This window comes from Oreochromis niloticus, linkage group LG13 (assembly GCF_001858045.2).
Source record: "Oreochromis niloticus isolate F11D_XX linkage group LG13, O_niloticus_UMD_NMBU, whole genome shotgun sequence".
Classification (NCBI taxonomy): Eukaryota; Metazoa; Chordata; class Actinopteri; order Cichliformes; family Cichlidae; genus Oreochromis; species Oreochromis niloticus.
In genome coordinates this window covers 27,435,818-27,459,459 of record NC_031978.2, presented here as the reverse complement: position 1 = coordinate 27,459,459, position 23,642 = coordinate 27,435,818, and the positions used below count along the sequence as shown (strand labels likewise).

At 40.2% G+C, this 23,642-nt stretch overlaps 2 protein-coding genes across 3 annotated transcripts in view; one reads left to right on the top strand and one right to left on the bottom strand.

The window, feature by feature from the left end:
- Positions 1-6,449: 6,449 nt before the first annotated feature.
- nkx6.2 (NK6 homeobox 2) lies at positions 6,450-13,352 on the top strand. Its single transcript, XM_003458691.5, is given in 5 exon segments — positions 6,450-7,870; positions 7,873-8,049; positions 8,052-8,120; positions 8,603-8,775; positions 9,474-13,352. Coding segments are annotated over 5 exon segments (846 nt in total). The 5' UTR covers positions 6,450-7,692; the 3' UTR covers positions 9,723-13,352.
- A 151-nt stretch (positions 13,353-13,503) lies between these two features.
- Positions 13,504-23,642, bottom strand: part of inpp5a (inositol polyphosphate-5-phosphatase A) — a 283,427-nt gene continuing 273,288 nt past the window's right edge. Inside the window, exons 13-16 of one of the 2 annotated variants that reach the window (XM_025897238.1) lie at positions 18,777-18,888; positions 15,889-15,957; positions 14,468-14,555; positions 13,504-14,130 (exon numbers count right to left, since the gene is read on the bottom strand). In XM_025897238.1, coding sequence (XP_025753023.1) covers positions 14,475-14,555; positions 15,889-15,957; positions 18,777-18,888 — 262 coding nt within the window. In that variant the 3' untranslated portion in view covers positions 13,504-14,130; positions 14,468-14,474. The remainder of the gene's footprint in view (positions 14,131-14,467; positions 14,556-15,888; positions 15,958-18,776; positions 18,889-23,642) is intronic. The other variant, XM_025897237.1, reaches the window with a different exon arrangement.

The window sequence follows — 23,642 nt, the reverse complement described above, 5'->3', positions numbered from 1 at the left end:
CCTCCTTCTCCAAGGAAAGCCTCTACCATGTGGTGATCTCCCAAAATGGTCCCTTCAGATATTTTACGCTCATCTGAGCCGAAGGATGGGTTGGCTGACATGGTGTAATGTGTGCTTGTTTTCTGAATTGGTTTAGAAACAAAACTGAACTTGTTTTGGTTTCTGTCAGAAAATGCTCTCAAAACCTCTCGAAAGGGTTTTAGTCGCTGTCAGGTCAATGTCAAGCCATAAAGTATAATAGGTGAGCGCTCCTATTTATGGGTTTTGGGATCAAAGCAAAGTTGCCACGTCAGGAAGGATCAAAGCAAAGTTACCGCATCACAAGGGATCGAGGCGTTCGAAGATGTGCGCGCATGCGCACACACGTGGTTGTTTGTGTAATGTTGTTCACACTAAGAATTTTAAAAGGAAACTGACAGTTACAAAACTTTTTGTTCGTTTATTTGTATTTGGGGGTTTTTGTTGTTGTTTTCTGCATACCATGTCAAGCTTTTCTGTATAAAGTAATGAAGAATCTTGGATTTTAATATTGTAGTTCGTGGATTTCGGATTTGGTGCTTAAAACTTCGTGAAACTGTAACCGTATTTCATTCACCACAAATAACTATCTGATTGAATAGTTTTCTTATCAGATAGAGAAATAAAACGAGTCGCAAAGTCTAAAAGCAACATTTCTCTGCCTGGGCTGCCTTGTACCTCTGCACGTCAGTCTGTTTCAGTGTGTGACTAACGTGCCTGGAAGCATAGCTGGACTGGCCACATAGCTGGACTGGCCATCGGGCATCACCATCCCGATGGTGATTTTTCGTTTTTATGGGCTGATGGGTTTTTTTTTTCTTTTTTTCTTTTTTTTCCGTAACGGTATAAACACTGAAAGGTGGTGGATTGGCCAGATGCTGGGAGATGTGTAAAAATAACTCAGTTGTTTGGTGGTGGCTATTGCGGAGCTTCCACAGATTCAGTAACATTAGCAAGTGGTGGAGGCCAGCAGATGCAACACGCTGGCAGGTGGATGACGGAAAGGCAGGAGGAGCAGAGACACGAGGCAGTGAACTGAATTTCAGGTAAGAAGTTATGACCTGCAGTCTATCTGGGTCAGATATAAACCAAGTTTAGGTGGAGTTTATTTTCGTTATGCTGACTTTTTACAGTCAGTCACAATAACTCGTACTGCGTGCTAGCTAGCATGACGGAGTTTATATGCTGCTGTTCGGGTACTATGATTTTATTGATGCTGAACTTGTTTTATCTTATTTATAAGGTTAGTTATTAGAGTTCCCAACCGGAATCTAAATCCAATCGAGAATCTGTGGCAAGATCTGAAAACTGCTGTTCATAAACACTGTCCATCTAATCTGACTGAGCTGGAGCTATTTTGCAAAGAAGAATGGGCAAGGATTTCACTCTCTAGATGTGCAAAGCTGGTAGAGACATACCCTAAAAGACTGGCAGCTGTAATTGCAGCAAAAGGTGGTTCTACAAAGTATTGACTCAGGGGGCTGAATAATTACGCACACCCCGCTTTGCAGTTATTTATTTGTAAAAAATGTTTGGAATCATGTATGATTTTCGTTCCACTTCTCACGTGTACACCACTTTGTATTGGTCTTTCACCTGGAATTCCAATAAAATTGATTCATGTTTGTGGCTGTAATGTGACAAAATGTGGAAAAGTTCAAGGGGGCCGAATACTTTTACAAACCACTGTACCAACAAGACAGTGTACATCACTGTCACAACAGCATTTGTTTTCATTCAAAGGCTTTATGGATTTTCCTATAATACCTGGTGGGCCGTTCTCTAGTCAAAATGCCCGGGCAGATTTTTTGTCTCAGTCCAGTCCTGCCAATTGGCCAATCCACCACCTTTCATTGTTTATACTGTTACAAAAAAAACTAACAAACAAAAAACCGTAGGCCCATAAAAACGAAAAATCACCCCGGTATGCCCGATGGCCAGTCCAGCTATGGTCTAAGGTCTCTGCAAACAAGTGTGCTTCAGTGAAACTTTGATAGAAATGTGCTCTGAAGAGACTTCCTACCACAGAAAGTAACAAAGGATGTTTGTGAGCTTGGAGTGCTGTGGGGATTAACAATCAGATTTTTGCTGGGGAAGGTGTTATTTTATATTTAGAAATCCTTTGCATGATATTTGCAAACTTAAATCCTCTACATGTGAATGAAGTTACTCTAACATGCTATTAAATAAAGGTAAATAGTCAATAAATGTTTGTTTCTTCTCTTACTACTCATTAGTCTGATTTCAGTCTGGTAAATCTGAAATATTATTTGCTGTAACCTTGTAGAGGCTTCCTGTATTACATCATATCATACGTCAGACTCATATCACGTAATGCAATGACTGTTCCTCATGCTCTCCTTCATAAACACTTTGTCACAGTAAGTCTCATCATTGAGTTTATCTGATAGATCAAAACCATCATTGTTGAAATTCTTCAGCCAGATTTGTGTTTCCTGCATAAAAACCTTCATTCACAAATTTTTCTCTATGATTGTTTGACCTCAGTCTGATACCCATCTATGATCGAGGCTCACAGGCTTCTGAAGGTGTAGCAGGATTCTCTTGACCTTGTTCTGGATATAGGTCGCCATCTAGTGGCATTACTGGGTTCATAGGCTTCATCCAGTGCGTCACTCGAGAGAGGAGGTGTTACTAAGTTTTACGCTGAGCACACATCTTTTTTCTTTGAATATTTAAATATTGATGAAATTGTAATGGCCAGAGTAAATTTCTTTTACATTAGATATTTCGACCAGCCAAACACAGGCTTCACTGTTCACCTTTATACTGGGAAAAGCATGAAAAACACCAGCAGTACAGAAGCAGATGTGCAGTGATGAATGCTCAGATTCAGGTTATAACGAGGCAGTCTTCCTCGCTGAAGATTTATTATTCATTCACACAACAGGATCTTGTGGAGAACACACAGATGTGTTGTTTCAATAAGATCCAGATGGGTTTGTTTTGTTGCTACTTTGTCCTCACCTGCAATGGGCAGGAGATGTGTTCACTTAGTTTAATACAGGCTCTTGAAAAAGGCGAGCATGCAGGTTAGGGTGGGTGACAAACCCATGTGATTGCTGATGAATTACAGTCACTGCAATTCAATGATTACTGGAATACTCAGAGTTTAGGTTAGAGCTGAGTTCAATGAATATTGATGTAGTATTGCTGATTTACACAACAGCAGCAACATTAGAGCCACTTCACCTTGCAGGTCGCCTGTTTTCCAACAAAACTGGTCCAAACTGTCGGGTTATGAGCACAGGGCCACTCTGGATTTGCTGGGGATTGGGGCCTCAGATTAGGGTCTGGGGAGGTGGGAGTCTGGGTCACTCCTGAGCAGGTGTTTTGCACTGTATGTATGAAGGTCGCTGCCATCTGGGAGTGTGTGTGTGTGTGTGTGTCCTAGACAATGCTACATGATATTGACTGTATTATGATGAGATGATCAGCGTCAGTGGTTTTAATGTTGTGACTGCAGGATCAGGGCGCCGTCAGCTACACTGCCTCCTGTGGTGAACACTCACAATTCATTATTATTACAAAGGGCAGTTTGCTGCCATAGTCCAGACTTAAACAATTACAGAGTATAAAAACACTTTTTGTAATTGATGTCAGTAAAGGACAAAGGGTTTTATAGAGTCATTTAAAGTGTGATCTATTAAAGGTTTTATTAAAAGGGAGCACTGCTCTCATTCAATAAAAATCACCTTCAAAATTCTTTGGAAAGCAAAACAATGAATGAAAGTGGAGATCTCCACAACACTGCAGCATAAATATGTTGAAATATGTTTTTCTTTAACCACATATGCCATTGTTCTACACATATACACATGAAGGATGGCCTCACGGTGACAGAACAGACTTTGTTTAATCCCACACTGGGGAAATTCACTTGTTACAGCAGCACAAGGGACACAAATGAAGAAAAGGTGAATTAGAGGATAAGCGTGGATGTTTAAAATACTCAGCTCTGTGACTGCTGTGAAATGACAAAAATTAAAGAACAATAAAGTGAAATAAGGGTGAAGTTTCAATTCAAATACATTCTTCATTTTTAATTTCATTTTATAATTGCCTTCCTAACTGATTATTGCTTTGTGCTCTTTTCTTCTTCTTTGTGCATGTGTTTGTCCTTGTCTTTGCTTTGCATTGTTCTTATTTGTGTACCTTTTTCCTATACTACTCTGTTGGCCTTTCTTTAGGAATAAATATGTTGCATAACCTCTTTTGATAAGCGCTCATCCCCTTTTCTGTCATGACCCTGCCCGCAGTAAAGGTATTGCATTTACCACGACACACCTCTGCAGGACATGTGGAGAAAAGACGGGCCTGGTCCTGCAGAGACCTCAAGAAACTGATTAATATTATTATTATTATTATTATTATTATTATTAATATCATCAATGTTCAGAGAAGTTAGCTGGCTAATAGAAACACACTCACCTGGACCGATATAAAACCAAAAGTTCATAGATGCATTTTCTCCCTGGACAACAGTGTGTGTTTGTGCATTTAATTTTATTTGTTAGTTTTGGTATGAAAAGCCACAAACACTGAAGGAGAGACTGAGCACCAGTGTGTGCGCACACTGAACTAGTGTTCCCGTACGAGCCACTAGAGGGCGGTGCTGGCCAGATTATGTAGGCGCTCACGCTGCTCTCGTGTGGCTGACTTTAAATGTAATCAAGTTTGAAAGGGCTGTCCCGGCTCTTTATTGTCCACTTGTCCTTTCCACGGACTGTTTAGACACGGTGCTTTTAAAGGCAACAGAACAGAAGATACGAGCGTGCTCATTAGCTTCTAACATTAGGGATTTTTATTAAGTATTTTTTTTTTTTTTTTAAAGAAAATATTTAGTTATTTAGTTATTTATTTGTTCAGACTTTTGAATATTATGTACTTGGGACTGCATGCACGTGTTTGGATGTTTAAAGCACAGAGAGACAGAGAAGGCACCGGTGACTGCGCGGATCCACAGCCTCCAACAAGCGTCTTTGTGCCCCAGCATCTGCTCCCTGTCACTGCTCTGTCACTTCCCATTTGTGTCGAGGCTACGCTCAGATAAGATTATCTTTACGCTGTTTATTAGCCCGTTTCCCTTCCACGGTGGGACAAAGGCCTGCGGCAAACTACGCGCCATCAGCGGGCCAACGACCCGTTACTGAAAAACACAGGAATGTAGTCAGGCTTATGTTCATGTGCACCGAGCAACAGGTCCACATTTGACTGCGAAGCATTTATAATAACGACAATAATAATAATAATAACAATAATAATAATAATAATAATAATAATAATAATAATGTGCAGGTGTAGTCGGCTCTCAGTCCAGATTTTTTATTCTTCATTGGTTTAGTGAGGACAGAGTCTGTAACAAATCTGAGTTTAAGAGTTTCAACTTTAAATTACCTGTAAATTTAGGAGATAAAAATTCAAATAATTCATTATGTTAAATTGCCATTATGGTTTTACGGTGACTGGCTGTTTGGCAGCTGCCGCCTTTGGCTGCAGATGAACTGGACAAAGTGCCAATCTTTCCGTCATTGATCTCCCCCGGGTCAGCCGCTAACTGCTTCATTTTAACTTACTGGGGTTTTAGTAAAACTAAGAAGGCCCCAGCCTCCCTCTGTCGGCTTCTTAGAACCTATATACAGGATCTGATTAGATTTTTTTAATCCTAATATTTCACAGTCATCCTGTGACCCGAAAATAACCAAAGGAAAATACACACACACATATATATATATGCAGATTTAATCTAGAAATAGAGACGCCATTTATAGAATTAGACGTTCATGCACTGCATCCAGCTTGAAGAAATACAGCCAAAATTGTGAATCACCTCGAGCTTCAACAAAAAAATACAGAGAAGAAGAGAAAAAGAAAAAGCTTTTAAAATCCTCAGTCCTTCCCCCGGTGAGCAAATGGGCAGCAGTGTGCATTTGCTGAGGCCTTTCAAATGCTAACGTGGCCATATTTCACTCTTACAACCTTCTCACATCTCCATAAAATATTACAGCACTCAGAGTGATGACTGGAGCCCGGCGCGTTTTTCTCGCACACTTTCACCGTAATAACGCAGTTTGTGTTGAAAAACACCAAATTATCTCACTCTTATAAAATAAAATAAAAAACAGGCTGTCCTTTAATGAGCTTCTGCTGTTTGATGGTTCATATAAAAGGCCAGCGACAGCTCCTTTGCTTCGAGTTACCCCAAACACGTCTTATTTAATAAAATAAATAAATAGATAAATATTTTAGTCGAGTTACAAGTTGTATTTTTTAATGAAAATAATACCCATAATTTATTCGATGTCATTTACAAAAGTAGCTTTTGTCGGAATCGGTATCAAAATTGATACTTTTGGGCAAAAGTGAAAGAAGAAAAAACATGTATAAATAATGGAAAAATGTCAAGAAAAATACATTTAATATATATATAAAACGAATCGGGTATTTTTGCGAGCGAAGGGTGGAACTTTGAATTATTATTATTATTATTATTATTATTATTATTATTATTAAAATCGTTTCACTGAAATTACCCAAAGAAGTCTTCCTCCGGTTTCCGTTTCTACTTTAACGTCCTCCCGTACTCTGCGCTAACAGCTTTTAATGTAAATGAGTGAGTGTTGCAGTGCGTGGAAACAATGATTTCCACAGCGCAGGACGCATCATTAACAGCACCACGAAAGATCCTAATGGAGTGGGGCTGTTGGTGCATTCAAGGTTCCTCTGACACGATAGTTTCCACAATAATAAATCCTTAATTCAGCTTTACGCTATGTTAAGCAACGTTTAGCTTCTGCACACACAAAAACAAACAAACAAACAAAAAAACCTCAGGCCTCGTCTCTCTAATTTAAAACCAGAAAAATACTGTTTTTAAAAAAGCGCCTATTTTTTTTAAAACCGATAACTTCTATGCCAGCAGTATTAAAATGTTATCATTATTAATGAAACAATATGCTACGCTGCCAGACTTTTCTGTTGCCGACTTGCTCTGAAATGTATCACCAACATGCATCTCCATCTATCAAAAACAAATCCACTCAGTCCTAATAGGCACCGTTGATATGCATCTTTACTGGAGTGGGGGGGACAGTCTTATTTCCGACAGCACGTTAAGGCAGCATCCGTCCAGCAGCGGGGTTTATGTCTCCTCCAATCAGGGCGCCGTCTCACTCAGCCTTGTCCAATGGGAATAACGCTCGTGCAGGTGGCTGCGCTGTTATCAGCGACTCCCGCTTCACTCCCAGCATAGAGCGAGTGAATTTATGAAAAGGCGAGCCGAACCTTTAATGGTTCCCATCAAAACCACCAAAAACATCATCAGATCGTCCGACTTCCGCGAGGATTCCTGAGGCGGACGCATGCAGCTTCCTCCCAGCTGACAGACTCCGAGCAAAACAAACACGCGGAGAGGCGTTTTGGAGTTTTTGCCGAGCTCTTCGCTCCCGAGAGAGAAGTTCGCTTTCGTTCAAGTTTTTTCAAACATTTCAAGAGTCTTCCTCCGGGCCCAGGATACTTTGGAAAAGGCGGCAGAAGTGGCCTGGCTCCTGAATCCCAGCAGTCCGCCGTGCGCCTGCATTTACTCGCCTTTACTACTCCCACTAGTTTCCTTCCAGTTTCTGTCCCAACGAGTTTGGCGGTTCATGTTCACAGATGTTAGCGGTCGGGCAGATGGAGGCTAACCGGCAGAGTGCTTTCGTCCTGGGCAGCACCCCGCTGGCGGCGTTGCACAACATGACCGAGATGAAGACGTCCCTGTTCCCGTACGCGCTGCAGCAGAGCCCGGCGGGCTTCAAGGCGCCTCCGCTGTCCAACCTCAACTCTCAGCTCTCCGGGGGACCCCGCACGGAATAAGCGACATCCTGGGGAGACCAATTACCACCGCCGGGCAGCTGCTGTCCGGGTTTCCGCGGATAAACGGCCTGGCAACTACCGCGGCCGCAGCAGCGGCGGGGATGTACTTCAGCCCGGCGGTGTCGCGGTATCCGAAGCCCCTGGCCGAGCTGCCGGGCGGGCACCCATCTTCTGGCCCGGGGTGATGCAAGGCTCTCCGTGGAGGGACCCTCGGGTTCCTTGTCCTAGTAAGTCCCGCCTGAGCGTGCCTCTGGGCTGCCTTTTTTTTTTTTTTTTTTTAATAAATAGTTTAAATTTGGGGAAAGCCGACATTCCCCTGTGATGTTTTATTTGGAAATTAGATGTTATTTTGGTTAATAAGAGGCCCTTTTGAGAGAAAACAACCCCAACTTACAAGAAGTACACCTGCACTGCGTTTCACACAATCATGACAACAAATGTAACACAAGCTTGCATGTTATGAATGCTGTGTCACAGGGTCAGTGTTGTTATACAGCCACGTCAGAGTACGAGAAAAGACACAGACTTCCACACAGGGCACTGAATGAACATCACAGTGGCATTAAAACTGTAAAAGCTTTTTCTGACAAAGCTGGTTCTGACACATCCAGGAGCATCACACTTACTGATCTAATGTTTGTTTGTTTTAGTATCCAACTATAAATTTAAGATATCTTAATATAACCACACCTTTTGCATCTCTCCTCAGCTCAGGCTAACATAATGATGGACAAGGACGGGAAGAAGAAACACTCCAGGCCGACGTTTTCAGGACAGCAAATTTTTGCACTGGAAAAAACTTTCGAGCAGACAAAATACCTGGCCGGCCCGGAGAGAGCCCGGCTGGCCTACTCTTTAGGAATGACCGAGAGTCAAGTCAAGGTAAAGACCGCTAAACCGTGCCTGCACAGGGCTGTGAAGCATGTGGGGAATAAAATAAATAAATAAATAAATAAATAAATAAATTGTGGCTGATCTGCTCTTTAATTTCTTTAATTGGGGACGATTTGGCTACAAGTCCGTAAAGTGTAGGGTTATTTCCACAGATTATAATCCTACAGCTTCATTTTATTATTATTATTATTATTATTATTATTATTATTATTAATACAAATGAGAATAAATGTTTCATACCCAAACTTTTGAAACTGACTGTGTTTCAAAAGTACAGTAACCAAACATTATTATTATTATTATTATTATTATTATTATGAAAAACAGAAGACGCTTATTTTATATACATTTTAATCGGTTAATTTTTTATTTTTTTTTGTTTATTATTTTGATCATTATTATTATTATCATTATTATTATTGCTTGCTGTTGTTGTGGACACAAATATATTAATGGATTAAAAAGTAATTAAAAAAAATTAATTGTAGAAGCAGCTTCTTCTTCTTCTTCTTCCATCATCATAATTATTATTATTCATGATGGCTTGCTTTTTTTCTTTTTAATTTGCTTCTTTGTTTCTCTTGTGTATTAATAACTGTTTGGACCTCCTGATCTCCTGCCTCTGTTACTGGTGCTGGACCTGTTGAGCATCTGTGTCTCTTTTTTCTTCCCTCTCTTCTCATCAGGTTTGGTTTCAGAACAGAAGAACCAAATGGCGGAAGAGGCACGCAGCGGAAATGGCCTCGGCTAAAAAGAAGCACGACTCGGAGACGGAGAAAATGAAGGAGAGCTCTGACAACGAGGACGACGACGAGTACAACAAACCCCTGGACCCAAATTCAGACGACGAAAAAATCACGAGACTCTTGAAAAAGCACAAGGCCACCAACCTGGCGCTGATCAGCCCCTGCAGTAACAGCTCGGACACCTTGTGATCCCCACAGCCGGGGAGGGACCCAGAAAAGGGGTCCCCACGAAGACTTGTCGCACTCTTTCCGAGCCCATCTCCACCTGACATTTCCAACATGCCTCTTAAGGGATCACCTTTATTCCCCCACCCCCCACACACCCTCGAGCAGAGATAGAAAAATGCGTAAAACTCCCAAGCGTGCCAAGCGGAGACGCACATGACTGCATCCAAACTCACCCAGACGCTGCTGTATGCGGAGCTATAACTGTTTCCTCCTGGACTTGAGAAAGACTGATGAGGACATGTTTCTGCGAGCTGAAAAGACACTGATGCTGGGAACGGAAGCTGTCCTGGAGTTTTTACGCATACAGGCAGAGTTTTAACAGGTGTAAATGTAAAGAAAATATTCTTAAAAAAACAATCCTACTTTGGATCAGTGCTGAGCTCAAAACGTTTACACTTACGTTAAGTCATTGCACTTGTTGCATTATTTTCCCAGCTTGTCACGTTACGTCACCGTTTCAGCTCCTAATGTGACCTCTAAGTGTTTTAATACAGTTCAGTATTCATACGTTCATCTGAAGAGATTGCACACTTTTGTTTATTTTGTTTTTTTTTTATTTTACACGTATTAACATTTTTTTATTTTTTATTTTTTTTTTTTAAAGCAGCCCACACTGATCCAGATCCCGGGCGCATGTTTTAAATGGCAGGTGCAAACGGGGCCTGTGACGCTTCTAAAGCTCAGTTTAACCAGGGTATCCACTGTCCTAAAAGGCAACAGACTAAACTGTTTGAAGGGGGCAGGTTTGAGACGAGTGACTGATTTTTGTGCTGTAGCCTGCAGATGAACATGTATGTGAGATTGTGTATATATATTTTTTACTGAGTAAGTTATGTTGTTTTGAGCAGCGGAAACGTGGCAGCATTTGGCTCATCACTCCCTCCTTTACCGCTTTTTATTTTTTTTCCTTCCTGCAGAGTAAAGTCACCTTTTTTTCCTTTTTCTTTTTTTTGTAACTCTACATTTCATTACAGGAACACTATTGTATAAAATGCAAAATGCTGTAAATAATGACTGTAAACAAACAAACCAAGAAAAAACCCACAGCTTGTTTTTTAACATCACTTTTATTTAGTTTGACAGAGTTTGTTTTACCTCATCACGCAGCCGAGCAGAGAACCGGAGCATCGTTTTAAGTTGGATCTAAAGAGTATTATCGCTTCCGGAAGGTTATAGGAAGAAAAAGAAAAAAGTAAACCCCCTTTGTATTATGAATAAATTATTTAACAAGCTTTTTTTTTTTGTTGTTTTTATTTGGGGTTTTGTTTTAATGTATGGGCTTAATATAAATTAAAGAGAAATTCATGACTATCGATAAGTGAATTTCCTTATTATTATTGGCAGCAATGACACCGACAAGCGGATTAACTGATGTTGTTATTATTAAGTTAATATATTTAATACAAGAGTGGCGCGTAAGGAAAAACGAGTCTCTTAAAATATTTTACATATATATATATTTTTAAAAGTGCAATTTATGTGGGATCATTTATTTACTTAAAAAAACAGTTCCCTCCATAAATTATGAAGCGTTATTATAATTATTATTATGATTATTACAAAAAGGTAAAATATCGATTTTTAACATATATAAATGACCAACAATAAATCATCTCTTTCAATGCTGGAGGTTTTATTTTCCATCTTATAAATCGAGATTAATTAAGTCTTTGTTCAATCTTTACGTTCCTCTTGGAGAGAAAGTGATCCTTAGCCTTTATTATTATTACTTTATCTCAGAAAAAGCTTAATTGCGGTTTTATACTGTTTGGTGTTCAGAGTTCATGTATTTAATACTTGAGACTTAAGCCTTGAAATGCTCCCCCTCTGTCTGAAATGCGGAACTACACCCGAGGTAGTTCTATGTAGGCAAATTAATGGGAGAGTTCAGCCAATCACAAATGAGTGCTCATTAAACTCAAATCCCACTTTGGACTTTTTGATAATCCGTGCATGAAGTGAACAGCTGCCATCATAAAAGACGGATTTAAGGAAAAATTATCCTTCTTTAAACTGAGGCCGCGGGAACCGGCTGATATTAAAAAGACCCAAAAAGTTTCAAGCCTAATTATGTATTTCAATATAGTTCTATATATTTGTTATATAATAATAAAATGTAACATTTTTCTCATTTTTATACTCGGAATTGTTTAACGTGGACATTTAAACTCATTTTAGGCCTCAGTTAAAGGCAGCGTGGACTCGTACACGTGGGTCAAATTGCACTGCGTTTTTCACTTTACGCAGTTTTTTTTTTTTCTTTATCTGCAAAGTTGCGCACAAAATGTGTTATCCGAACTAGTGCGCAAAAAGTGAGACCAAACCATGAACACTGCACACAGGTGGAGGCCCGTATTCGAATAGTTAATGTGTAGCTCTCTCTGTGGTATTAAAAATAAGTTGTCTAACAGGAGGTAAAAACGAGAAAGAATGAGGACAGAATAGGCATTGAGCTCTAATGGGTTTTATTGCTTTTGAGAACTGCATCACCTACAGTAGAGGCCAGGCCGTCCTGAAAGGGGGCTGGAATAAAATCTCTATCTGCTTTTATAGGATGGAGTGAAGGGAAAAAATAATAACTGCAGCTTATAATCCTACAGCATACTCACAATGAGCAGCTGGAACAAAAACAAGCAGGGTTTCATTTACTTTTTTTTGTTTAGGTTTTTTTTTACTTTTTTAAACATTCTGCCTATGGACCAAATCACAAAAGACGACATAAATTCTGCAGCAGGCACAAAAACAGTTCCACTTGGTGTTTGATTTAGATGGAGAACAAATAATAATAATAAGGGAGGATCAATCTGATGGCTTCACTGAGTCTGAAACCTGTAGTGTAGTACATGAAATCGATGATAAAAACAAAACAAAACAGAAGTCTCCCATCACCTCTAATGCTCCAATTATTTGCAAAGGAGGCTGCTGAAGGCTACATACTGAACAATTACAAATAGCAAGACTCCCTGCTCTGCCCCACGCCCCTCCCCTGCTTTTAGAGTTTCTCTCATTTATCTTAAGTATTTCTGACACACTTCATTCCTGTTTAGGATACTTGGCACCATAATGCAGTAACAAAAATAGACAAAAAACAAAAAAAGACAGTTTACATTTTAAGGACACCCAAACCTACCTAAAATATCACATTCAGAACCATAATATTATAGAAATAAGTTAGAGTAAGAGTAAGAATGACATAATGTGAGAGTGCTATATATGAAACATTATCTTTTGAAATATATATATACATATATATATATATATATATATATATATATATATATATATATATGTATGTATATATATATATATATATACCTGCATGGTCTATGGCACTGCTTAAAACATTCTTGGATAGGCAATAAATCACTCCTCTCTTGTTGTACGGACTTATTCAAAGGTCAGCGTGGCTGTGGGAACACCGACACGGCCGCGCTGTGTCTGCGCGCACACTCCAGCATAAACATTTTGGTAAGAATTATAAATTATCTCTTTAAAAAGTACAGTATATAAAACGAGACTCAACTGATGTGTCAGGCATGGCCGTGTGTTGTGCACACAACAACAAGAACAACTCAAAAAAACAAAATGAAATAAAAGAAAAAAAAATTATATATATATATATATATATATACATATACATATATATATATATATACATATACATATATATATATATATATAGAAACTGTTGAAATAAACTTAGAAGTTCTATCTATTCCAACAAAGGGACCGCAAAGTTTGGTCAGAGAAGAGAACGGCACTAAAACCATCAACGAGTCTATGTTATACTGTCCGATGTACAAATAAACCTAACAATATAGATATACAACTTTTTTTTGCATTGCACTTTTCTTTTTTGTTTTTTAAAACACCTTACATACTGTATGGAAAGTAGCTTCTATACATAGAGGCATACCTAAAAATGCCAAGTACGGTGTCTAAAAGGATGTAGTAGGACTGTGTTCAATTAGAGTTTTGGCAATGAGGCTGTGGCATGGAAGAGAGCTGTCCGTCCGTCCGTCTGGTTGTCCTTTTCTCTGGGGAATGGGGGAGGGTTGCATGGCAACGATGAGGTCAGCGATGTGTATCTCGTCTGGAAGCCGGGCCCTCGGGTGGCTCGTCCAGATCTCAGCGAGTGTTTCGTGGGAAGAAACTGGGTCGGGGTTTTCGTATGGATGAGGCGTCCGGATTACTGCAACTGGTCAGCACTGCTGAAACAAAGTCTGTCTAGGTTCTTCAGTGTATGCTTGTGCAAAGTGTGTGTGTGGGTGTGTTTTTGTGCGTGTGTGTGCGGTGTCCTGTTTGTTTCTCGGGTGTTCTCACAGAGGCGCTTCACGGAATATGTTCTCCCCCCTTTGGCAACACTTCCCTGCGGAGGGATAAAAGAAGGGGAGAGGGACGGGGTGGGAAAAAAAAAGTTTTACTCCTCCAACACCCAAAGTGATTTTTTAATCAAACAAATCTGATGATTCTTAAAAAGGTCAAACATGAGCTGCAGCACGAGATTTTCTTAAAAAAGAGAAGCATTTTAAGCAATCTCGCGTGACTGTGATTTCTGCACCGATGCTGTTTTATTTCGCAATAAAACTCTTCAAGCAGGCACGCCTGCCACTTGTGCAAAGTCATGAAAAAAACAGTCAAGCAAATCAAAGTGAACAATAGCAACAATGGGAAGAATTGTGATAAAGAAAAAGAATGATATTTACCACGACATCACTGCACCACACAACACTTGTGCTTATTTGCATTAGGTTTACCTGCCCCCGCTGTTATTCGGAAGGACAGGAAGACAGGCTGGTGAGGGGGGGACAGAGACAAACCACGGTAAGAAAACTCCATACTTTCTTTCACACGGCGCTCTCTGGAAGAAGCACACCACACACACACACACACCCCACCCTCTTCCTCCGCCCCACGGAACGACCAACCCACCCCTGTGAGCACCTCTGATACGCAGGTTAAACTCACATACCAGTCCTGGAGCATTTTGGGGCCTGTGTGCTAACTACACTGGACATATTTTAAACATAGGCAGCTGTGACTTTAGCGGCGTTGTGTGGTTTGGAGGTGAGGGACGGTGGAGTGTCTGCCGCTGTGCTCAGGTCACCTCGCACACACACACCAGTGTCCGTGTCACACCGCGTAAGTGATGAAAGACCTGGCTTTCAGTGGAAGACCTTCTGTCTGACACTACACAGACTTAAGCTTTACCGCTGACCTTATGGGAATTTTTTTCCCATATCTTTCCTGCTTTTTACAGAAATTTCCTGACACACACTAATAGCTTAATAAAGCTAATAGTAGAAGAAAATTCAGGATAATTATTAGAGTTTGTTTTATTGTTCTAGTCAAATTTATGCCAGCTTTATACTTAAACTCTGCAGACTTCAGTAATAATAAGATAAGCTGTTAACTGTACAGATTATATAGATGAACTGGGGATTGGTGACTGACTTTCTAACACATGTAATCAAATAAAGACAAATACAGAGATTGTATTAGACGTGACGTCCGAAAAAAGCCTCTGCAGACTGATCAGCTTCACACTTGGAGCATATTCACTGTGACAACCCGAAAAACTCAACAACATTCAACTGATAGCTTTTATTTATTTAAGGTGATGAACCCTGAAGTTAAAGGTTTTCAGAATGAAAATATTATGTGTGTGTGACGCATGCTTTGCTAGATTAAAGGTAAAGTATACCACTTAGTCAGCTTACTTAGGCTTCATTTACCTCTCGCACTGGATTAATTTAACAGAACTTAAATAAGTACACAATTATAACTTAACTTACTTTCTGTCTTCCTTTTTAAAAATTAAACAAAAGCATTGTAACTCTTTCACTCTCTTCTTTAAAGCATGAATTGAAAAGAAAGCTATTACTCATATATAAACAGGATTTTATCAACTAAATAGTTCAAGTTAATCAGTCACATTAACCCGAAAAAGGAAGAAAACTTCAAAATGCAAAGTATTGAAGTAAAATATTTGTACAAACTGAAGTAGAATATTTTTAACACACTGGTTTTACACTGCAGACACACAGAACACAGATCACAGCTTCTCCAGAGCAGCACATTCAACACATCACAGAACAATCGCACACAGTGAGTGAGGTTGTGTTACCTTGTGGTCCCCCATGCAGACATTGGGCCCAATGTTATCATAGACTATAGACTTCTCTTCATTTTCAGGCTGCAGAGACACAAAATCAAACGTGGTGTGATCTAAATGTTGGGGTCGCACTTACACAGGACAATCATTACATGTTAGTGTCGTGGTATTGATATGAAATGGAGCAGCTTCATTAGACACAATTAGGAGGATCATGTAGCTGGTTTCAAAATAAAAGTCAGCTGGAAAAGTAAAATAGGCAACCTCTGGACAAAACAGTTTCAACAGTAAATTTCAACTGAGGAGCTTCTCTCTTACACATTAGGACACCATAACTAAGCTTACACCCGTCATCTAAGTTCCACGTGTGCTGGAAAAAAGGACAAAGAAAAACCTCCCTTAGAAGATGCCTGACTACAGTCCTTGGTTTCTGAAGTGCAGACAGATAAAGGAAGATTCTTCCTTCATGAGTTATTAAAAATTTGTAAAAGTTTATCAGGTCCCACAGGGGCTGTTTTACACAATCGACACATGATTAAAAATGTTGTGTTTGCTTAGGTGCCAGAAAAATCTTAATAATATCAGCACTGCTGTCGTTCACTAACAGAGAGACACTTAGTCATTCAGCTTGAGAAATGCTGAAAATATTAGGGAGTGATGTGATGTTAAAAAGCCCACATTTGAATATGAATAATGCAGAGTCTGTTGGAAAAGGGACACAATTCTGCGGTGATCTGATCAGTCGCTTTGGAGCTGGTTTTGGTTGCATGGAGGTAAACAGATCCGTTTTTTTTAATTTACCAGCATTGGGTGGACAGAATAGAAAGCCTTGGCTAATTAAGATATGCTGCCTCCTCCAGAACCCCCAAAATATTAGACGTGGCCCCCAGAAGGCGAGTAGGCAGGCTACCCAATGAGTTCTCAGATTGAATGGGACGTAATGAAGACAAATTTTAAATAAATGCTCAATATAACTACTAAGTAAATTAGGGGATGTTAAATACTTTATGCTTAGTTCAGGCACAGCTATTAGTAACATTAAGCTAATTTACAGGCACAAAAATGAATCACAGCAGGCAAAGAAAACGAAGAAAAAAACCTAATTGTAACCCGACGTCCTTTTTCGACGCCGGACTTCTTCCTTCCGATTATAGTTACCCCGATTCCCAGAGAGCAGCGGCACTGAGCTGTGGCTGAACGCACCTCGAGCTTTGAGTTTTAACTTTAAACTCGCGTGAAGAAAAATGAAAAGCAGGAGCAATTTACAAAGTGGACATTTGCCTCACGGCCTAATACACTCTCAGTGTAATCTAAGTGCTTATCTGAGAGAATCGCGTTTCAATATCACTGCCTGCACACAAAGAAGCTCCGAGCCACTCGCACATGAATCCGCAGACTGGAGTATAAATCACACTTGTCTGGTTGAACTAAAGACTTTTTAAACAGCCACCAGCCCCCACTTACACACACACACACACACACACACACACAGAGGTTGGTGTGTGCCACCGGTTGTGATGTGGCGAGCTGCACTGACACTTTAGAAGAAAGAGACAGAGAGCCTGAGAAAGAACCATAAAGCCAAATCCAAATTAACTTCAGACCAATCCTGCAGCGGAGCCGGGTCAGCACGCCGTGTGCCTACACCTCACTACCTTTCCTAGCGGGCCACACGCTGCCTCCTCTCTATTTGTCTGGCAGCCGGCTCCTGTGCTGCTGCTTCCCGCAGCCTGAGATACATTCATCAAACACACACTTGATAATTTACAAAGGCAGCATAAAATTGTGGATTTTCGGGCTGCATAATCTTTAGACAGATAAACAAATTACCCGGGGCCCTCCGGCAGAGAGGGAGTGCTCGCTCGGCTAAACATTCATTACCGCCGCTCCCGGAGCCGGTGCCGCGCCGCACAGCCAGCGGGCAACCTTTGGCGTGTTAGGGCTCGGCAAGCAGAAAATAACATGATGGCAAGTTAACCGACCGTGCCATGATAGATGACGCCGCACGCCGGGCTGTTTACGGGCCCATGTCTCAACAATCTGTAATGCTCGGAGCCAGAGAGTGTGCGCTCAGTGAATCATCAGCCAATCTGCGAACACACTAACTGTTCCACTCTGTCCCTGCATTACAAATAATTAACCGGTGCTTGAGGGGAAGAAAAGCAAACAGCGAACCAGCTGTTTGGGCGCGTGGATCCCCTCTTATATAATTCTGACACTTTAAGTGGGTAAAAACAAACTGCATGCTACCATATTTTAAGTCTCTGCAGTCTCTGTAATTTACAATCTATGGTAACACAGCGATGGGAGTTATTGTTCTGCAGGGTCCTTGTGATGCTTCACTCAGTAAAGAATAAAGATCAGGAAGGAATTTTCTCATTTGTTGTGGACAAAAGAAGAAAAGAAGCCAAACTTCCTGAGTAACCCCCCCACTGTGGACTGGTACTGTACAATACACTGCTGCATCTCTTTCACACACATTAACAGATGAAAGCCCGTGTGTTCCAGCGCTCAAAAGGCTCAGGCCTCTAAAGACAAAGCTGGGTTTTATTGGCTGAGATTCCAGAGGTGGCAGATTGGCTGGCGTTAATAATGGGATGGATCTGAAGCCGAACAGGGACTGGCAGGCTTCAGCTCTGCGAGTAAAAAGACAGATCTGCTGCTCAATGAGGAAGACGGGACCCACTGGAACTCCAGTGTTTGGATATATATACTGTCTGGGTGGACCCATGGCTTATCATTGCTAATTAATATTTACAGACACCTCATCCTTCCATCTGTGAAGTGCCAAAGGAGAGGAGGGGCATGCAGATCAAGGATGATGGAGATGTAGGAGCAGAGTGAGGCAATAATAAAGCTGAGGGGAGAGTGGTGACGTTTGAGTAGAAATAAAGGCTCACCTTTAGCAACATGTCTCTGGCAGAGGGAGACATCAGGATTCGGTCACACCAGGCAGGGCATCTGGTATTCATGTACTGCTTCCCCTGACTGCTGTCTTCACTGTACGGGTAACTGAAGAAACATACAAGCAGAGTGATCTGTAGAAATGGCAAACATTCATTAATGCATATTTAGAAGGTGTTTTTGATAACTGTGCCACTTTGGCATTCAAGCAACACATGCATATATTGTTTAGCATTAACGGTGCCTTTGCAAGTTCCCCATGTTATGTGCACTTATGCTTGCTTCCCCTCATCACAGATGCTTCTAAACCTCACAGGTTGGATGGTCCCTCTAATCTGTAACCCGAGGTTAAATCATGCATTAGAAATGCAGTATTTTTGGATGTTGTTTATATATTTTTTTACATCTTAAAGATAAAATGTCTCTAGACTGCTTTTTTTTTAAAAATAGCATAACATGTATAAATTCATTGTTTTTTTAAGCTTTTCACATCTCCTGTGCTATTTTAAAACGCATTACTGGCATCAAATTAATAACAATAACAATTCTCCATCAAGACATGATGTGTCGCAACATTAGTTAAATCCAGGGAACGTGAATGATTTGCCATCGTATTCTGCATTTGACTACATTTTATACAGGGTAACTGTGTCGTATTTTATTTTATAGAAAAGTGTTGCACAAAAAAAGCCAACAAGGAAAGCAATAAATATGATTCGTGTGAATCAACAGGGCTTGGAGGAGTAATAAATATGAGATGTTATCTCACAGACAGAGATCAAAATGTTTTCCCAAGAAAACAGGAGGTCCATTAGTATGACCAATCATCTGAGTAATCTCTTGAATCAACACACATGGATGGCTCAATCAAAGCAATCTTTCTCTGCCAACTGTAGGGCTTGTGTGTGTGTGTGTGTGTGTGCGTGCGTGTGTGTGTGTGTGTGTGTGTGTGTGTGTGTGTTTGAGCGAGAGAGAGGGGAAAATGAAAAGAAAGAATGAGCGTGGGGGAGATTCAGTTGCCCATATGTATAGCTACATCCCTACACGGTCATCAAAAACAGATTAGGTGCTGCAGCAAATGGCTAAGAGAGATTGTATCTTGGAACAGCAGGGAACAATCGCATGATTTAAGTGGCGGCAGGGCTCGGAATGGGTGGGGAGCCATTGAGCTGATACAGATTTACATTGTTGAGAATTCAATTTGCCCCTTCGGCTCATCAAACTGCTTCAGATTTACACACCACCAATCCAATTTGTTTGTCGGCGCTCATCAGGATGTAGCGCCGGGCTTACATACTGTAATACCAATCCAATTTGCTCCTTCAGTGCTATACGTGCTAACTGTAGCATAATAGAAAATAGCCCTTCTCTGAGGATGGTGATACCCTAATGATAAAATAAACACACACACACACACACACACACACACACACACACACACACACACACACACACACCAGGCTTTCAATTCATCACACTTGCCAAGCTCTGATAGCTTAATTGGACTTTGTGCTGGGGCAGAAAACGTATTTGGTTGTGGTTTCTTTCAATGTTTGTTCATTCAAATCATCACGTGGGTTCATGCTGCTGCAGTTACAGCTGTTACCACTACTGAAAGAGCTGCTAGCGTTACACCAGTTCCAATATAAATAATTTAGTTTCGACTTCACCTGATCCAGACAGTGCATTTTGGATGGGACTCCAAGTAGTCTTTTTGTTTCACTATTATGGAAAAAGTAAATAAATAAAATATAATAATGCTGATTTTAAAGTTGCATTTGCCAAGCTGTGGTAAAACTGTCAAGAGCGCAACACAAACCAGAAATGGAGACCATCTGCCTTCAAAGTAAAAGCTGCACCTTTTTAATTAGTTCATTTTAATATATAAGCTTCAGGTTTGTGTTGCACTTTTTAAAGTTTCACTATCACTCAGTGGTTATTTAGCAACTTGCAGACATGTTGGCATCTTGCATGCAAACCATTGAAATCTGCTAGCGATCAAAGTAATCACAAGAAGGCTTTTAGTGCAGCACTCTCTTTGCAGCCATTCTCACTCATCAACACCTAGTAACCTCCTGCAACCCCTCACCAACCGGCTGGGGGATACACTCTAGTGACTGGAGGTTGGCAGTAGGTCGCCAGCAGTCTCTGTGTGTGACTGAGGCCTAATGAAAAAGAAACTCAAAGGGGCAAAGTAAATGACAGCAAGTGAACGCGAATCAGATAGCTGATTAATTTAAGCTACACAGGTATTGCAATGTATTGTAAAAACTTTGCAATGTAGTGCAAAGTACTGCAGAATTGCTGCCCATGATACCTCTATTAAAATAAAATAGAATTCATCCAGGAAACTCCAGGAATATCATAACCAAATGTGCAGTTTTAGAAAGGAGAAATAAAAACAGTGACTATGGTGTTACACAAAAGTGTGCGAAAGGGACTGGTCAGGACCTTAATTGTGTGGATGCTGGAGGCATCCACACTATTGAGTTCCTGTTTCTCTTTATTCTTTATTGTGTGGATGCTTTAAGCATCCACACTATTGAGTTCCTGTTTCTCTTTATTCTTTATTGTGTGGATGCTTTAAGCATCCACACTATTGAGTTCCTGTTTCTCTTTATTCTTTATACTTTATTATTCTTCAAGTTGCTTCCGTACGTTTTTCGCCGTAGAACTACTTCCACAATTTTTGTGCTATTTTCACCGTTCAAATTTTAAACTATTCTGCTATTTTTGCTCTTTCCGGCAATGACTTTTGGTATTTTTTGCTCTTATACTTTTTAAAATATTACGTTTTTTTCCTTTAATTTGTCCCATTGAAATGAATGGGAAACTTCCGCAATTCTGCTAAAACTTACTCTTTTTTGAAACTTAACTACGTTCTCATACTTTCGCCTAGAACAACCATTCAAATTTTAAAATGTTCACAAATTATTGGGCTATTCATGAATGATTCAGCTTTTTCATATCTGTTACCGTTTTCATCGTATCCCTCTCTAAGTTTTGAGTTTCATCTTTGTGATTTTTCACAAAATACATGCGTTGTTATGGTTGCTATGCAGTTGGTTCTAAGTGAGCCACTGTACCTTTTGCAATTCTCACTTCATGTCCGAACAACTTCTTGCTACTCGGTCAATTTCCCCTCAACCCCCACAAATTATACATCAAAACGTAGGTATTTTTGCTGGCTTTCAGAAAATGTCACTATCATTGTTGTGGGTTTTATAGAATTTTTCCAAATCTCCTCAGACCAACACAAAGTCTTAAAACTCTCCATAGAAAGTCAATGGAGAGTTTGTTCAAAATCATCGCTTGATTTCTGTAATGAGAGGCATTTTCGAATCGCCATATCTCCCCAACGAAGCGAAGTTAAGACATAAGGCTTGTCCCAATATATCTTCAGACACTCCTGACGCTCACAATTCAAGAATTTTTTTCTCATCTATTACCATTTGGCCATGAATTGGGTTTGTTTGAGGGTAGGAAATTCGTCCCTCGCTCAGATTTCTTCAGATTTCAAACTCTGGAAATGAGACACTTTTTCCTCTCGTCATATCTTTTTAATGGATTTCCACAGAGACCTGAAAATTTCCATGACTGTTCACCAAAGCCTGCTGTCTCTTACGGTGAAAGAATGATATCGATACTCCAAATAGATTTAGAGTTAGAAAGCGTTGTTTGAGGACTAGTCAAGGCAGATTTTGCTTGCCTCTACTCAGTTATGGTGCATTAGAAGTCAAATATCATCAATAATTCATATTTTAATGATAAATTGTCAACATTTTAAGATTCCCCCATCTCTTCTGAACAAAACGGTGTAAGAATGACTGTTCTAGCCCCTACGGTTAGGAAATTATGGCCATTTGTTTGAGAGGAATCCTCACTATGAGAAATTCACTGCAGAAATCCTGTCTCTGTGCTCTGTGTGTAAAAACGGCTGCACCTGTTTTGGCGGGAAAAGTACACAGCCTCTCTGATTGGTGGATTCAAATTTAGCAGCTCCCAGGCTGCTTGACTGAGCTAGAAACTTGATTTTCTCTCCCTGTGTGTGTGTGTGTGTGTGTGTGTGTGTGTGTGTGTGTGTGTGTGTGTGTGTGTGTGAGACAGAGAGAGAGAGAGAGAGAGGGCGAGAGAGAGTTTTTATGGGAGCATCTTATTGTATGATTTAAATTCAATATATTTAGACTGGTTGACTGAATTTGATCCTGTGTGTGTCTCTCTGTGCTTGTGGGACTTTTTGCAGCTGTCCATTTTGCTTTTCCAATTTTTCTATTTAAGTTATTACTATTGTGCTAAGTCATAGCATTTGTGCTGCTTTTCAGTATTTGTGCTAAATACAGCATTTCTGCTAAATCATACTATTTCTGCTATTTTATAAGATTTGTGCTAAATACAGCATTTGTGCTAAATCATACTATTTCTGCTATTTTATAGGATTTGTACTTAATATAATATTTCTGCTTAATTATAGTATTTGTGCTAAAACATAGTATTTCTACTAAACGCAGTATTTCTGGGTAATCATAGTATTTCTATGTATTCCTGCCAGCTCCTCAGGAAGCCAATCCTCTGTGAGGACTGTAATTTTCAAATTGACATATCAAGTCATGCACGGCTTCCCAGCCAGCCAATCATATCTGAGTCCTGGCACATTCAAATTTGCATATTGGGACCTTCATGGCTTCCCAGCCAGCCAATCATATCTGGGTCCTGGCACATTTAAATTTGCATATTGTTGCCTTCATGGCTTCCCAGCCAGCCAATCATATCTGAGTCCTGGCACATTTAAATTTGCATATTGGGACCTTCGTGGCTTCTAAGCCCACCAATCATCTATGTCATATATCTCTAATATTTCATAT